This window comes from Lepus europaeus, chromosome 18, assembly GCF_033115175.1.
Source record: "Lepus europaeus isolate LE1 chromosome 18, mLepTim1.pri, whole genome shotgun sequence".
NCBI lineage: Eukaryota > Metazoa > Chordata > Mammalia > Lagomorpha > Leporidae > Lepus > Lepus europaeus.
In genome coordinates this window covers 15,412,750-15,431,172 of record NC_084844.1, presented here as the reverse complement: position 1 = coordinate 15,431,172, position 18,423 = coordinate 15,412,750, and the positions used below count along the sequence as shown (strand labels likewise).

Here is an 18,423-nt window from a genome sequence, read left to right as displayed (position 1 = left end):
TTAAATTTTTTTTTCAATGTGAATAGAAGATTTTCATTGTGGTTATATTTCTTTTCAAATTACCCATTAGTTCATTCATTTGAAAAGTACCTTATGCAGGCATTGTGCCACATGGGTTAAGCTGCCACTTTGGTTCACCTGCATCACATTTCGAAGTGTCAGTCTGAGGCCTAGCTGCTCTGCTTCCTGCCCAGCTTCCAGCTGATGCATTCTGGAGGCGGGCAGATGATGGCTTAAATAACTGGACCCCTGCCACCTCTGTTGGACGTCCAAATAGAATTCCTGGCTTCCGGATTCAGCTGGCCCTTTCCTGCTGTTGAGCTTATTTGGTGGAATAAACCAGTGACTGGAGGATCTCTGTCTCTCTCTGTGTGTGTCTCTGTCTCTCTCCCCCCTCTTCCCCAACTCCTCCCTCACCCTTGCCCTCACCCTCTCTCTCCCACCCCACACCCTCTGTGTGTGTGTGTGTCTGCTTTTCAAATAAAGACAACAATTCATTGTTAATAAATTATATCAAAAAATTAAATTGTTTAACTGCAGAAGGGGGAGGAAGAGTTCCCTCACTGGCCTGCAACTCAAGATGCCTAGCTGAGTTATTCACTTTAGACAGGTCAGTCACTGTTTTCTAATCTTAAAATGAGGGGATTTGATCACATCAAGTTTAGTAAAACTTTTAATTAAAAGATCAGCTAGTAAATATTGTAGGCTTTGCAGGCCAAAGTACCTGAATTGCAGCTGCTTAATTCTGTTGTAGTTGAATACTTAAGTAGGCCGGCACCTCAGCTCACTTGGCTAATCCTCCGCCTGCAGCGCCAGCACCCCGGGTTCTAGTCCCAGTTGGGGCGCAGGATTCTGTCCCGGTTGCTTCTCTTCCAGTCCAGCTCTCTGCTGTGGCCTGGGAAGGCAGTGGAGGATGGCCCAGGTCCTTGGGCCCTGCACCTGCATGGGAGACCAGGGGGAGGTGCCTGGCTCTTGGCTTCGGATCGCCACGCCGGCTGTAGCGGCCATTTTGGGGGTGAGCCAGCAGAGGGAAGACCTTTCTCTCTGTCTCTCTCTCTCCCACTGTCTAACTCTGACTATCCAAAAAAAAAAAGCTCAGTAAGCATGGCTCTGTTCAAGTAAAACTATTAACAAAAACAGGCAACAAGCCAGATTTTGTATACAAATTTTAGTTCCGACCTCTGGGCTAGATAATCTTTAGAATTCCTTTCACGTTTGTATTCTGTGATACTGCTTTGTTACCAACATCACATATATGAAAGGAATTGCTATTCAGTTATTTCTGTGCTATGTCAGTTAGGAGCCAGTCAGGGGACAGAAATCACATCATTATTTTAACAGAAAATTTGATAATAAAATAACTGTTAACTAGGTTTTCCTGAAAAAGTAAAACAAGAATGTTGAATGACCAGGGATCTAGCAGCTGCAGGAAATTACTACCTCTGGGCCAGAGGGAATAGGAAATTAGGATAATTAAATCATGCAAGTTTGGAGTAAAGACCCCACAAAGCTAAAACTCCAAAGAGACCCTGCTGAGCTGATTAGAATATCTCTGAACTCCTAGGACAGCTCTATGGAGACCAGACTCAGACTTCTGAGGAAGCAGTGCTGGCCCCTGGTCCTGGTCCTCTTAGGTGCAAGGTGAGGCTGGTCCAACCTCTCTGGTAAATACTGCACACTGGATTCAACTGCTGCTGCCGGAACGAACCACCAGTGCTGGGCTGAACATAAGACTAAAGTAACATTGACGGGAACACGAAGCAAGAAGGAGGGAGCAAATCCTTCCTCCAGGAGCCTTCCCCTAGTGGCCTTTGTTGGCAGAGCCTAACAAGGAGCTAGTAAAGAAAGTAGAGATAGGAGTTGCAGAGGCCCAGGCCCAGACCCAGCATCGCAAAAACAGTGTATAGATTAGATTAGAAGAAAAGGTTTGAACCTGGAGCTAGTAGCTTAATAATTTAAAAAGCCAGTCTTCCCAAACAGACATTTGAACCTCCAAACATTTTAAATAAATATTTTAATAAGATGTAAGTATTTTTCATGTAAATGAAGACACCTTTAGCGCCCTAAAATACGATTAGTTCCAACAGCCACTTTGTGTTTAAATACTGTAACAACTCCCATCTCATCTGACTGGTTTGTATCTAAAATTTATACACACACACGCACACAACCATGGAAGAAATTTTGTATAACTGCTATTTTTCTCATTTTGGCACCGATGAAGCTGAATTTTGTATTTTTAACTGTGTACTATGAATTTCACATTTCCTTTTCTGTCAGCAAAGACCACATATAGTCAGTGTTCTTTACCTGGTAGGATGTCTGCAATCTTCATCTCTCCCACCCCTTTTTTAAAGGTTTATTTATTTATTTGAAAGGCAGAGATACAGAGAGGGAAGGTGGGAGGAGTAAAAGGGAAGGGGGGAGAGAGAGAGAGAGAGAGAATCTTCCATCCACTGGTTCACTCACCAAATGGCCCCAACAGCTGGGGCTGGGCCAGGCCAAAGCCAGGAGTAGGCACAGGGGACCAAGTGCTTGGGACATCTACCACTGCTTTTGCAGGCACATTATCAGGGAGCTGAATCAAAAGTGGAACAGCCAGGACTTCAACAGATGCCCATATGGGATCAGCACTGTAGGCAGAGGCTTAACCTTCTATGCCTCAGCACTGGCCTCCATTCCCTTTTTATATATATTAAAGAAAGACAGCAACAGAAAGACAGGTGAGAGAGAGAGAGCTTCCATCCACTGGATCATTCCCCCAAATGCCTGCAACAATGGGGAACAGGCCAGACGAAACCTGGATCCAGGAACTTCATCCACACCTCCCATGTGGGTAGTGGGAACCCAAGTACTTGGGCCATCACTGCTGCCTCCAGGCACATCAGCAGGAAGCTGCAGCAGAAGCAGAAGCAGGACTCGATTCTCATCACTCTGATAATAGGATGTGAGCATCCCAAGAAGCTGCACCACAGCACCTGTCCCTGATATCTTCATTCTTGAAGGGTCTGAATCTCAAATGGTCCTTCCCTTTTTTGATAGCTTATAGGTACTTCAGTAAAATTCAAACAAAAGAAAATATACTGTGGTTAAAGCAAGAGGCATCAGATTAAACATAGGAAAGATCCAAATCACAAAGTCAAAATAGAATATCATTTGGAATAGTTTTAGAGTAATAGTTTAAATAAGAGATTAAATAATTATCTCTTCTGGATTGTTTTAATTTCAGAATGCAGAGCTCAATCAAGATTACTTTTTTGTTCCTCTGGTGCTGTCTTCCTCTGTCTTACATACAGCATGGCATTTGACTTCTCTTTCATGATTTAAATTCCCTAGACTAGTTTTCAAAGACTTATATCCTTATAGAAATTGTGTCTACAATTTGAATAAATTCAAGTTCTCACAGTTGAGCATAGAGAACATAGATCTTGGGTGGACATGAAACATCCTGACATTCCTTACAATAATTTTCAAAAGTGTCATTAGAACCATTGGACATTTCAAAATTGTATTATAAAAGCTAGTTCAGACATTTCTAAAATGTCTTTTGCAGCTTTTGAATTAAAGTACCATAAAACATGCCAGTCATTTTATTTTACACAATGAGACTTCAGTTTCTCAATAATCAAATCTGAGTTATAATCATGCATCACATAATGACATTTCGGTCAACAATTGACCACATAGACAACTGTGGTCACCTAAGATTACATCACATGGTGATATCATAGGTGTCTTTGTTTAAGTATACTCTGTGATATTCACAGAGTAACAAAATTGCCTATCAATGTATTTCTCAGAACATATCCCCATCATTAAGTAACATAACTGTATATCTCTTTCATTGTAGTCATTCTTGACATTAGCTAATTCTCCCTTTTTGGCCAAATAAAGCTAGTGCCATTTGCCAGGTTATAGAGTAAGAAAAAATTTTCCTCTGTGTTTTTGGATGAAATAAAGGAGAGTCAGCTAGCCTATTCTTGAAATCATACTTAGAGCTGCCGTTGGTCCCCTTTCAACAAGTTAAGCATTTTTTTATGCCAACATCAGGTAATTATCGAGAACAAAATATAAATAAGACATGGTCCCTGCCCATGTGAAGCTCAAACTACTACAGCCTATACCCATGCTCAGGTACATAAATATCAACAAGTGTATCATACTGCTAAAATAATGCTGTTTGACAAACTAGCCTGAAAATATAACAGCTTAAAATGATCATTTTTGTGCATCTCAGGTTGCTTAGGAGTTTGTTGATCTAGACTGAATTTGGCTCTAGATCGGCCTGATGTCTCCTGGGACAATGGACTAACTACACATACTCTCTTACAGTGAAGAAAGAAACAGAAAGGACAAATTCAATTATACAAGCATATTTTGTTTTTTATCTTCTTTTTTATTTGAAAGGCAGAGAGAGACAGCAAGACAGAGATTTTTCCACTGGCTGGTTCGCTCTCCAGCCCCCTGTGGCTGGGGCTGGGCCAGACCAAAGCCAGAGCCAATCTGTCTCCTATGTGGGTGCTCAAGTACTTGAGTCATCACCTGCTGCATCCCAGGGTGTGCATTAGCAGGAAAGCAGAGCCAGGACTCGGACTCAGGCACTCTGCTATGGAATGTGGGCATCCAAGTAGCATCTTATTTGCTGAACTAAACACCTGATCCACATGAACACATTTTAAACCCTTCCTGTGTCATATCTAATAATACACCATGTCAGACGAGTCAAATGATCAAACCCAAAGGCAAGGCAGGGAAGTATACTCTACTTCTAATGGGAATAACTGCAAAGTGAGATGCAGGGCTAGTGGGGAGAACTATAAGATAGATACATAGCATGGATGCAAGAGCCATAACTATCAGGTCTCTCACATGGTTGGCAGGAACCTAAGGACTTGAGCCATCATCTACTGTCTCCCAGAACTAGGTTTTCCAATGCGATATGGAAGGTGAACATACCAAGTGCCAGATTAGCCCACTGCACCACAATACCCACCCTTTGTCTTTTACTTTGAATCTCAAATCATCTTTACTGTTATCTACCATTTTATGAACCGAGCTTTTATGCTTATTTGTTTAGTTTGCTTGTTCTTCTATTTGAATAGGAAATGTATTCCTCTGTTTAAGGTTTAACAAGTGCGGATTTATGATATCATATCTTTATATAGCAAGTGAAATTAAGATTTTGACTTTTTAAAAAATCACTTAGTTTCTTTAAGGCCTGAAATGTATTATATTTAGCATATATTATACATATTTTGTGCTTGAGTAAGTCCTGATTCTAAAGTTTTCCAAAGCTGAGAAAACGTTTTCTGAGCTTACATGTTCTAACAACACTTTCCTGTCTTGTCAGCCACCAGCTCTGCCCACTTGGAGGACCTTGCTTACCTGGATGAGCAGAGACATACACCCCTGAGAACCTCTCTTCGAATGCCAAGGCAGAGTATGGGCGGTGTGCGCACACAGCAGGATTTAAGAGGTTAGAACCACAGGAGGGCTGTGCCCAGGAACAAGAAGAAATGGAAATGGGCAAGAGACAAAAAGTTCCTTTGTTTCCTATTTGTAAATGTATTCAAGCTCTGTTTTAGCTTGCAGCCAGTTAATTCCACTATAGAAAGGCATTGTAATTACCAACAGTTGGAGGTATTGATTCCTGCAAATTGTGAAAGAAAGTAAATGGAAATTGAGGAAATAACCTTTTGAAGATCCAGTATTTCTGAAATGATGGTCAGCCGCCTTTAGCCCAGCTATGTTCCTGGTGAATTTCATGTTAAGAATCACACATTTTCTAGGGAATTTCTTTCCTTTTCATGCCATTTCTAGCCTTTCATTTTCTTGGAGTCTCAGACGGTACCTCTAATCCTATCCTGGCAACACCTGAACAGTTGATCCTTTTCCCATTTGGCACTGTTTCTTTACTTTCTTTATAGCTGCATGCTCCCACAGGGAGGAAGTCGATCTTCTCGAGGACTTTAATTTTGTTGTGATGACAGTCGAGATGAGGGACTTATCATTGGCGTCTCCGTGCCTCCTGTTTTCTCAAAATTAACCAAACTGTCTCTGGTAATTCCAACAATAGTCTGCTTTCTCCGGTACCTACTACCTACCTGTTAGTACCTATTTTCCTTAGAATCACAGCCCTGCTTCATCGGGTTCATTTTGATATTATCTTACAAATTCTCTTCATCTTTCCTTTGTTCTTCCCCCTTCCACAGGCAGTATAGTGCCACATGCACTAACTCCCATGAGAAGGAATTCATACGTGCCTCGTTACCGTTCTGGATGTCTTTGTGCTGCCAATTTTTCAATGATGGCTAAGCAAGTAGAAGCATAAAATAATTGGCTGTATTGCTACAATTACCATAGTCTCCTCAGCAATAGTTAGTTGGCAGCTTTAATCATACTTTTAGTTCTGATCCTTTGTCCATTCTGCTTGCCATTTCTTCAGTTTGCCATGTGCCAGTTACTTGATATATGCAACTGTGTATGTCTAGAAAATGGAATTATATCCTTTAAACTGACTGATATCAGAATTTGACCCGTTAAAATTACATCGAAATGTGGCCTTTTGAAGTTCCCCAGAGGTAGAGTCTGGGGGCCACATATGTTATCGAAATTTGGGGTGCCTTATGATATCACCATATGCTTATTAATAAATCCCCAATATTAATAAGCCCGAGTGGGCTCTTGCCTAATATTTAGAGGAGAATTCTAAATATCGGCATAAATAAATGAGGCAGCATGGTACATTTTAGGCTTTTATTTAGTGTGAAAGTTGCATAGGAGAATGAGAGCTTTATCTAAAAAAGAGAGGTAAATCTGGATTCATACCAAGTACCAGGAACCAGCCACGTGGAAGAGCCAGGTAGCCTAAGGTGGGTGGCCCAAAGGCCAAGTGCCCTGGAGGTGTAGGGATACAGCCAGCCCCCTACTGGAGGGAAGAAAAGGGCCAGACACACCTGTCTCAGGCTTTTAATGCACTCTCAAAGGGGAGTGGCTAATTAACCTGATTGGCTGGTGGGCACTCAAGTATGGCCAGGTAGGTCATGTAGGGGCATGGTGAAGGCGTGGCGAAGGCATGGTCTTCCAGCTCACAAACCTAATCAAATTTAACCTGTATGCCTGCCTACTTCATGATCACATCCAAACCATGAATAAATGTAATCAAAAGTCCAAATAACTGATTTGTACCAAAACTGTAATCCACAGCTATAATAGAGAAAATAGGACAGAAACACTGATTAATGCAGACATTCAGACTTGATGGAAAACCTGCCACATTGACATCACCTTCCATCTTCTTACTGAAAAACATATTGTCATTGTTGGTTTTATTTTGGTTTGCCAATTATTGAATTGTGGACTTTGTATTACATAGAAATCAAAAATTAATTCATAAATCTCTATTTTTTTGAGGATTCTTCTTAGTACTGTAAGGAAAAGAGGGGAAATTGGTGCCTCCTCATATGGAGCACCAAATGGAAGGAAAAGAACACAAAAAATAGCAAGGAGACAGAATACAAACTCACAGCCAGAACGAATTTATTCAGAGAAAATAAACTTGCAGAGGTCGACCAACTGCCAGAGTGTACACAGACCAAAAGAACGTGTGGCAGAGGACCCAGACCCCAGCACACTGGGCCTTTTTATATCTTAGGTGGGCTGGGAGTGAGGGTAGGGGGCAGTAGGTGGAGGTTAGCTTCTCCATACTGGTTCTTCAAATTTCGCCCATTGGCTTCCAAACTTGGGGAAGACGTAGGGTGTGGGGTGGGGAACAATACAGGGTGAGACTGAACTGAGGCTGAGGCTTCTGTCCTTGTGCATCAGTTGTGACTGAGTATAGATAAAGGGGTTGGGGAGCCAGTTTCTTTCTGGCTGCCTCCTGCTGATTCAGGGCATCAACACAGGATGGGATGTCTGTACTCTGATTGAGGAAGAGCAGTCTGATGTCATTCCTGAGTGATGGCGTGGGGTGTAGCAGCCATCCCTTCCTGCAAGAACCTTTGGAATAAGTTAATATACATGGTAGAGATAGGAGCACTGTGATTATGAGGACAAAAGGAGCTATTAGAGACACTGCCCATTGCAGAAAAGATGACCAAAACGAGGCAGAGTTTGAATTATTTGGAGAGATCTGTGGAATTCAGGAATTGTCAGGGACATGAAATAGTTCTTGTATGTGTCAACTTGTATGTGTCAAGCTGTGTCAACTTGAGAGTGGTGGGTCCTGTGGGAGTAGACTTATATGAGGGAGATGTTACTAGTTTTAATGAAATAAAATATATCCAGGGGCGGTGCCCTTTGAGATTGGCAGTGGTGGGGGTAGTCAATATCACCTGGTCATTCCCACTCCATTTTGGCTTTAGAGCAGCCTCATTATGTTTTAGATAAACCCAGTCACCAGGTTGAAAGGTAGGAGAAAAGTCAGAAGGTATAGGGTACGGTTTGGGTAGATGTGTGTCTGCATAGGTCCATAAGTGAGAGCGCATTTTGGTAAGAAGAGGGAAAGTGAGAGGAGGAGGAATAGCTTCAGAATTTTGTAAGGGGAGGGAAGTTAGGTGAAAGAAGATGCCTTCCATAGAGAATTTCAAACAGGCTAAGCATTAACGGCACCGGGGAAGAGATCTAATTCTTAACAGAGCTAAAGGAAGGAGTTTTACCCAGTCTAAATGGACCTGTGCAGAGAGTTTAGTTAGAGTTTGTTTTAAAATTCCATTCATCGGGGGCCCGGCACTGTGGCGCAGCGGGTTAATGCCCTGGCCTGAAGCACCGGCATCCCATATGGGCACCGGTTCAAGTCCCAGCCGCTCCACTTCCGATCCAGCTCTCTGCTATGGCCTGGGAAAGCAGTGGAAGATGGCCCAAGTCCTTGGGCCCTTGCACCCGCGTGGGAGATCCGGAGGAAGCTCCTGGCTCCTGGCTTCGGATCAGCACAGCTCTGGCCGTAGCGGCCAATTGGGGAGTGAACCAGTGGATGGAAGACCTCTCTCACTCTCTCTCTCTCTCCCTTTCTTTCTCTCTGCCTCTCCTCTCTCTGTGTAACAAATACAGGAGCCGGCGCCATGGCTCACTTGGTTAATCCTCTGCCTGCGGCACCAGCATCCCATATGGGCGCCTGGTTCTAGTCCTGGTTGCTCCTCTTCCAGTCTAGCTCTCTGCTGTGGACCAGGAGTGCAGTGGAGGATGGCCCAAGTGCTTGGGCCCTGCACCCTATGGGAGACCAGGAGAAGCACCTGGCTTCTAGCTTTGGATCAGCGCTGTGCACCGGCCGCAGCGGCCACTGGGGGGTGAACCAACAGAAAAGGAAGACCTTTGTCTCTCTCTCTCTCACTGTCCACTCTGCCTGTCAAAAAAAAAAGAAAAAGAAAAAGAGTTTGTGTTTGAGTGATAGAGAAAATGGAGATTTTTTTAGAGAGGTAACTTGGAGAGAAGAAGGGAGCATAAGTTTTTGATTAAAAACCACCATGAGTCCTTCCTGTATGCCCCTTGTTGTTGAAACTGAAAGATTTCTAAGTCTGAATATACGGAGCTAGGTTAAAGAGAAAAGATGGGATCATTTCTCCACATGCTGCTGCTTTAGCTGTCAGATTAGCCTGCTTGGTAGTTTTGGATAGGTATTATTTATCTTTCTGGTGGCCTTTGCAGTGAATAATAGTGGCTTTTGTTGCCAGCTGAGCAGCATCAAGAAGAGCTTTAATCAGCTTGCCATTTATTATAGGGGTCTCTTGAGCTGTCAGAAGGCCCCTTTCTTGCCATATCTTGGCATTGGAATAGATAATATTATGGACATATCGGGAATCTGTGTATATGTTGACTGTCCTTTGGCTAAGGGGAAGATTTTAATCAAGGCTAATAGTTTGGCCTGTTGGGAGGTAGTGCCTTGAGGTACAGGCATAGCCTCTATGACCCAATGGGGGAAAGAAGAGGAGGTATCATCATGGTACCCCTCAATTATTGCATATCCATTGGAAAAGGGGGGAGTTTTAGAAGCATTACCATCAATGAACCCATCTGGGGCTTTTGGAATAGGAATGTCTGTGAAGTGTAAAATGTAGTCAGGGAAAAATCAAGGAAGTTAGGACAGGAGTGGGATTTGAGGGGATCAGAGAAGGTGGTGGGGAAGAGAGTAGCTGGGTTGAGAGAAGAGCAGCAATGAAAAGTAATGGTGTGCTGGAGAAGGGTAGATTGAAAAGCCTGGAGGCTGAGGAGGCCTTGCAACCCCTGGGAGGACCAGATTTGTAAGGTTGATAAAGGGTCAGTTTTGAGGCCTCGGGTATAAGAAGGGCCACCATGGCCTTAGACATTGGGGCCAGCCTTGATAAATCACATCTAATTGTTTGGAGAAATAGGCCACAGGTGTAATAGAGTCTCCAGCCTTTTGGGCCAGGAGACCAACTGCTTGCCCCTTGGAGCTATGGATGTACAGCAGGAATGGTGGAAGTGAGTTAGGAAGGTCTAGGGCAGGTGCTTGTAGAAGAGCTTTCTTTGGGGTTTGGAATGAGGTCTCCAGGGAATGGTCTCTTGCAAGGGCTCATCGAGATTGCCCTTGGTAGCTTCTTAGAGAGGTTTAGCAATAAGATAAAAGTTTAAAATTTCAGATGCAAAAATATCCCACAAGTCCCAAGAAAGAGGAGGTCATGCTTAGTACATGGGAAAGGAACAGTCCATCTTCCAGTTTTCAGGCCGGAGGGATTGCACGAGTGTCTGACGTCACAAGAAGTCCCAAGAAGGTGACAGAAGTGGAAATTAGCTGAGCCTTATTTTGAGATACCCTATAAACTTTTTCAGTTAGAAAGTTGAAAGACTAGTGGTATGTTGGAGTCTCTTGAGAGGGGCTACAGAGTAGAAGATCGTCAACATATTGAAGAAGAGTACTAGGGGAAAGGTTAATAGAAGCTAGATCTCTCTGGAGGGCCTGTCCAAAGAAGTAGGCACTATCCTGGAAACCTTGGGGTAACACTGTCCATTTGAGCTGTCGAGTAAGATGAGTATCGGGGTCAGGCCGGGTAAAGGCAAAGAGTGATTGGGAAGATGTGTTGAGAGGAATTGTGAAGAAGGCATCCTTTAGGTCCAGGATGGAAAAGAAAGAAGTTGTAGGATGTATTTGGGAGAAGAGAGTGTAGGGGTTTGGCACAACTGGATATGTGAGATGGACAGTGGCATTAACACATCAGAGGTCCCATACTAAGCGATAAGAGCCATCTGATTTTTTGACCAGAAGTATATGTGTGTTATGGGAAGAGTGTATGGGAATGAGTATGTTAGCTCAGAGGAGGCAATCTATAATAGGTTTTAGACCTCTGTTGCCTTCTGGGCTTAAAGGATATTGGGGAACAGCAGTAGTGTTTGTAGGGTCTTTTAGAGAGATGTGAATGGGTGTATGGTGGGTGGTAATTACTGGGTGGGACATATTCCACACTACATGATTAACCAAGGGAGGGGAGGGAGTCTGGGATGGAGAGGGGGGAAGAGAAAGGTCCATAATGTGAAGTATAAAGATTTATGCTTTATCCCCAGTGGGAATGGCAATAGATGCCCCCAAGCAGTGGAGAAAGTCACTGCCTAAAAGGGGGATGGGACAGTTAGGAAGAATGAGAAAGGAATGCAGGAGAGTGCTATCTCCGAAGGAGCAATATAAGAGAGGAGTCTTATTAGGTGTTTCGATAAGGCCTTTCATGCCAACAGTAGTGACTGGGGAAGGAAGGAGTGAACCACAATATTCATTTAAAACAGATAAACTAGCCCCAGTGTCCACCAAGAAAGAAACTCGCTTGCCTGGCACTATTACCCTTGGGTCCCTGGACTCATCTGCGATGGTGGCTGTGAAACCCGGGCCTCCTCATTATGTTAACAGAGATGATATGTACTGTGCCAGAGGGGTTTAAACACAGAGCTTTTCTAGAAAGGGGGGTTTCCTTCCCTGGGGGCAGTCCATCTTCCAGTGACCCCATTGTCCACACTTGGGACACAAGGTAGGGGGGAGGCCTCGGGTTAAGGCAGCTCCTGGCCGAAATGTCCAGTATTGCCACATTTAATACAGGCTCCAGGAGGGCTAGATCCTTGAGCTGGACTTCGAGTTGGAGCAGGCCTTGGCCCAGTGCCCAGCATTGCTGCATTGATAACAGGACCCCTGAGAGGTGGCACTTGGCTTGCGACTGGGGTCTTGATGGATTACAGAGACAAACATCTGAAACTTTAGTTTTCTGTTTCCTTCTGAGTCCTTAATTCCTCATCTCTATTGTTAAAAACACGAAAAACTGCATCTATGGACCCCTCTCAGGGGTTTATGGACCATCTTGTAATTTTTGGAGTTTGCAACAGGTATCTGGAGCTGACTTGAACATAAAATGGGAATTTAAAAACAGCCACCACTGTGGGGAATTGGGATCAGTGTTAATACACTTTGTCAATGCCTCTATAAGGTGGGACATAAATACATCAGGGTTTTCATGGAGTTCTGGGTGATCTCTCAGATCTTCTCATAGTTAACATGTTTATAGCTGTTCTTATCCATAGCTGCCAGCAGGCAGGAGATCACGTGGTCTCAGGCCGATAGCCCCAGGTCCCCAGGTTGGTAAGTCCAGTCTGGGTGGGTTGGCTCTGGGGCTGGCTCGAGCGGCCTCTGGGTGTCTGTCTGGGGCCTGGTGGTACAACATGCCAGATTCATTCAAATTCATCTGGAGTTAAGGTAGAGGATAAAACTAAATAGAGATCATTCCAAGTTAAGCTATAGTACTAAGTCATGCAGAGAAATCCCTTAAGATATTTGGAGGGATTCTCTGAAGATGAGCGTAGACATTCCTCAATCTAAGGTCTGATAGAGAGAAAGGCACATAGCCCCTAACTAGACCTTCCACTACAACCACCTCCCTCAAGGGAAAGAGGGGTTTGAGTTGTGCATTCGGGAGTGTGTGTGAGCAGGAGATAACGTAGCAGGAGGAGGCAGGGTGGGATCCAGCGAGGAATCCATCAGTCTGAGAGGCTGAGGCTGGGGAGGGAGTAGGGGCATCTGCAAGCTCTGAGTCACAGAAGGGATGTCAAGAGGGAGAGAACGGCAGGGCAGAGGGCTTACAATGAGTTTTCTTCCTTGGGGAGAACTGGGTAAAGAGACTTCTGGGGAGAAGAGTGTAGAGGGGCAGCAACTGCCCCTGCTGCCACCGGTGGGGTAGAAGAGGAGAAGGGGCTAGAGAAAGGGAGGGATGGAGCGAGCAAAGGGCAGTGTTCCTGAGTCTAGGGCTTCTCAGGTGGAGAGAGGAGAGGTAGAAAACTTAAGGGGAGCCTCCAGGCCTTCTTCCTCCATGAGAGCTTAGAGTGAGGAAAACTGACCCCGAAGGAGGAGAAAAGCCGGGATGTGAGACCTCTGGCCATTGGCCATTTCTCTGTGTGAAACTATTAAGGTTGCAGAGAGTTTGGAGATAAAGGGTGCCAAATTCTGGCCATTCTGAGCCAAATTTTAGTACAGAGCTTAATTAATCTCTCCCTTTAGGCCCAGCTAGTGCTAGCTTTTTAAGAGGCAGGACAGGCACCATGGCTCACTAGGCTAATCCTCCGCCTGTGGCGCTGGCACCCCGGGGGCTCTAGTCCCAGTTGGGGCTCTAGTCCCGGTTGGGGCTCTGGATTCTGTCCCAGTTGCTCCTCTTCTAGTCCAGCTCTCTGCTGTGGCCCGGGAAGGCAGTGGAGGATGGCCCAAGTGCTTGGGCCCTGCACCCACATGGGAGACCAGGAGGAAGCACCTGGCTCCTGGCTTCGGATCGGCGCAGCGCGCCAGCCGTAGCAGCCATTTTGGGGGTGAACCAACGGAAAAAGAAAGACCTTTCTCTCTCTCTTTCTCTCTCTCTCACTGTCTAACTCTGCCTGTCAAAAAAAAAGCAGGACAAAGGGGAGTCAGGTGAAATGTGAGAAATTTCCATGGATTAGGCAAAACACAGCCTGAGGAAAGAGAGTCTTTTCACAGGCTGCCCCCAGGAAAGAATAACCCCAACTGAGAACCTAAGTTGTGGATCTTCTAAGAGGAGAGAGTGAGAATCCCCAGGCTTAGACCAGCATTGCAGTCCTAAGCCATGGCGGATGGACATTTCCCCTGAGCGAGGGAAATTGACCAAACACCCAAGGCCTTAAAAAAGGGGATGAACCAGTCACAAGACTCACCCCAGTGCACTTGAGGTGCAGAACTGAGAGGAGGCAGGGTACAAATTTGCAGCCAGACCGACTATATTCAGAGAAAATAAATCTGCCGCCATTGTGCACATTGACTGAACATGTGGCAGAGGTCCAGAAGGTCTGCCAGTGTGCAGACAGAACAGGTGTCAGACCCGACCCCAGGAGCTGGGCTTTTTTATGTCTTAGGTGGGCTGCCAGTGTGCAGACAGAACAGGTGTCAGACAGACCCGACCCCAGGAGCTCGGCTTTTTTATGTCTTAGGTGGGCTGCCAGTGTGCAGACAGAACAGGTGTCAGACCCGACCCCAGGAGCTGGGCTTTTTTATGTCTTAGGTGGGCTGGGGTAGGGGTGGAGGTAGGGGTATAGGGAGCAGCAGGCAGAGGTGAATTCCTCCATACAGGTCTTTCAGGTTTGGCCCTCTGGCTTCCAAACCTGGAGAAGAATGCCAGGGGTGGAGTGAAGAAAGGAGGGCATGAGACTGAATTGAGATTGAGAATCAAGGGATAAATTCCAAAATTATCTCTCTTTTGTGCAATGGGCTTGAATGGCTGAGGCTTATGTCTTTGTTTGTTCCCATCACTACTGATAATTGATAGCACTATCTGCTTCTACTATCAGAAAGCTTAATAATCTCTTTGACTAATAACCTAGTGAGCTTGACATGTAAAAACAGATACCAGTGTACCTGTAGTAGAACAAGGATCTTTTCCATTGCAGCTTTTGCCTAAATATTCAGTAAAACAATAAAAGTACATACAAAGGTTTTTTAAAAACTTACCTAACAAATAGTCATTTTAATTTCTAATATCATATATATCAACTTAACCCATATAAATAAAAGCCTTTTAGGATCCTCAATATTTTTTTTTAATTTTATTGATTTTTTGAGAGGTAGAGTTACAGTGAGAGGGAGAGACAGAGAGAAAGGTTTTTCTTCCATTGGTTCACTCCCTAGATGGCCACAATGGCTGGAGCTGGGCCGATCAGAAGCCAGGAGCCAGGAGCTTCTTCTGGGTCTCCCACACAGGTTCAGGGACCCAAGTACTTGGGCCATCTTCTACTGCTTTCCCAGGACACAGCAGAGAGCTGGATTGGAAGAGGAGCAGCCGGGACTAGAACCGGTGCCCATATGGGATGCCAGCCCTGCAGGGGGAGGATTAACCTATGGCACTGGCTCCCTCAATAAATGAAGTTGTTTGTGATCATGGTTTAAGAGTACAGGCATAGTTAATTTAATAATTGTCCTAATAGTAATCACAATTATTTTATTGTAATGCTAGCAGTTTTCTGATTGCTGAAGCAGAAATTGTTGGGGTAACATGAGCTAGAATTTGGATCTTCAAGTGGAGTACTAACATTTCCTCATTCGTAAAAAGTCCTTTTTTTTTTTTTTTTTTTTTTTTTTTACTTTTAAGACAGCTGTTCTGAACAGCTGTTCTACCAAAATTGATGCTCCCAAAAATCCAGCCTGACAGTGGGGAGGTCAGCTAAGTGCATTGCCCAGGATCCCATTGCAGCAAGTTAGTGGATGTCTAGCTTAGCCATGCACACACTTGAGCTGCTAAGGTAATTACAGAAGGTTGTATACTAATTCAGAGTAAAGAAAGTTCACAGAAAATACATATTATGTAAAACATTATTAATGGATTTCAAAAACTGTTTACACCAAAATAGCCTTAATCTTTTTATTCCATTTTTCCATTTACTTTTTGAAATACTCATATAGCTGGCTAACCTACCATATGTGCTTTTTCTGATCACAAAGCCGAATGTCTTTGTTGGATATTAATTTGAATTAATTTAACCTTATTGAAGTTTTTTTTTTTTAAGATTTATTTATTTATTTGAAAGGCAGAATTACAGAGAAGCAAAGAGAGAGAGAGAGATGCCTTCCATCTGCTGGTTCACTCCCCAAATGTCCCCAACAACCAGAGCTGAGCTGATCTGAAGCCAAGAGCCTGGAGCTTCTTCTGGGTCTCCCACAGGGGTAGCAGGGGCCCAAGTGCTTCGGCCATCTTCCACTGCTTTCCCAGGCACATTAGCAAGGAGCAGGATAGGAAGTAGAGCTGCCAGGACTTGAACCAGCGCCCATATGGAAAGCCAGCATTGTAGGCAGCAGTTTTACCTGCTGCACCACAGCACCGGCCTCAGCATTTTTAAAGTTTTTATCTTGGGGCTGGCGCTGTGGCGTAGCAGGTAAAGCTGCTGCCTGCAGTGCCAGCAATACATATGGTGCCAGTTCAAGTCCCAGCTGCTCTACTTCCGGTCCAGCTTTCTGCTATGGTCTGGGGAAGCAGTGGAAGATGGCCCAAGTCCTTGGGCCCCTGCACCTACGTGGGAGACCCAGGAGAAGCTCCTGGCTCCTGGCTTCGGATCAGCCCAGCTCCAGCCATTGTGGCCAATTGGGGAGTGAACCAGTAGATGGAAGACCTCTCTTTCTCTCTCTTTTTGCCTCTCCTTCTCTCTGTGTATAACTCTAATTTTCAAATAAATAAATCTTTTAAAAAAATAGTGTTTATCTCAAGGCTTTAAAACTATCTGGGAGGTTCCAATTTTAATTTAATTACCATAATGATAAAGTGGGGTTATGCTCAAAATCATCCATCTGAAACCTGTCACTCTTTCTGACCATCTTAATTAAACCTATAATTCCACAGAGAAAAACAAAGACTAGGTTTGCTACATATTGAAAGGAAAAGAAAGCTAATGGTTTTTATGGATAAACATTATGACAATATATAAAAGAAACTAGTGGAATTTAAAATACACAAGTAGGGGCTAGTGTTGGAGCACAACATGTTAAGCCACAGCCTGCACTGCCAGCATCCCTTGTGAGAGTGCCAATTCATGTCTTGGCTGCTCCTCTTCCAATCCAGCTCCCTGCCAATTGCCTGGGAATATCGCAGAAGATGGCCCAAGTTGTTGGCCCCCTGCCACCTATGTGGGAAACCAGATGGAGTTCCAAGTTTCTGGCTTTGACCTGACCCAGCCCTTGCCATTGCAGCCACATAGGGAGTGAACCAGCAGATAAATCTTTCTCTTTCCTTTTATCTCTCTGTAACTCTGCCTTTAAAATAAAAATGATCAAATCTTTGAAAAAATAAAATACACAAAGCAAACTCTAGCATATTGACTTTAAATAGTAACTGTTTAGCATAAATTAACAACTATTGGAGCCAGGGCTGTGTCACAGTGGGTAAAGCCTCTGCCTGCAGTGCTGGCATCGCATATGGCTGCCGGTTCAAGTCCTGGCTGCTCCATGTCCGATCCAGCTCTCTGCTATGGCCTGGGAAAGCAGTAGAAGATGGCCCAAGTCCTTGAGCCTCTGCACCCACATGGGAGACCTGGAAGAAGCTCTAGGCTCTTGGCTTCAAATCGGCCGGCTCCAGGCATTGTGGCTATTTGGGAATGAACCAGCAGATGAAAGACCTCTCTCTCTGCCTTTCAAATAAGTAAATAAATAAATCTTAAAAAAATAAATTATTAATGTCAAGACCCTATCCTGCCTGGTGTTGAATTATAATCATACTGTTCTGCTTGAAGAAACCACAAGTTACTGATTACTTTGTTTCTCAATTTATGTTGGTTTTGTTAGGAGTTTTACTGAATACCGTTACATAAAAGGGCAGTTGGAGGCTTCATATTTTTTAATAGCTGTTTTAATAGACAGTAGATTGAAGCAGATATATGCAAATGATAATCTGATTCATTGGCAGAATTTATATGAAATTGACACTATCTCAATTACCTTGGCTTTGTCAAAGCAGTGGATTTAATTTTCACCAAATAAAATCAATGCTTCACGCCATTTATAAGTTCTTTACTTTCTGAAACAATGAATCTTTTATGGAGATGACTAAGATGCATGTCATGAAACTCAATTCTGTTGTAACACAACTGAGTCACTCATCCCTGAGGTTACTTAGTCATCATGGTCATTGCTTGGCTGGCTCTCACATTTACAAGGAAATATTTCCATCAGTCTTTTCCATATCATTGTTCATTATATTATTTTTGTAAGTAAGATTAAATTGCCTTCTTCTTGGAAGGAAAATCCAAAGATAAGGTTGAATACATGAAACTACTTCTTTATGAATATTAAATGGGTAGATTACAAACTTGTATGAGGTTGGTTTGCTCCCCCTTGACTAGACCTTTTGCAAAGTACCTGAAAATCTGAAAATTAATTACTCAAACTGGATGTTTTTAAATGTTTGCTAGAAAGCAGTCAATGCTTTTTAGAGAAGTCTGGCCATAATTTTTTAA

The 18,423-nt window shown here is 43.9% G+C and overlaps 1 protein-coding gene across 15 annotated transcripts in view; it reads left to right on the top strand.

The window, feature by feature from the left end:
- The window catches only part of TANC2 (tetratricopeptide repeat, ankyrin repeat and coiled-coil containing 2), a 449,007-nt gene that overhangs the window by 293,519 nt on the left and 137,065 nt on the right, over positions 1–18,423 (top strand). For all 15 annotated transcript variants that reach the window (XR_009868432.1, XR_009868431.1, XR_009868430.1 and 12 more), the window contains one exon: positions 5,351–5,476. Coding sequence is in view for 12 of the 15 variants with exons in the window: in XM_062215498.1 (XP_062071482.1) it covers positions 5,351–5,476 (126 nt within the window). In the remaining 3 variants the exon portion in view is untranslated. The remainder of the gene's footprint in view (positions 1–5,350; positions 5,477–18,423) is intronic.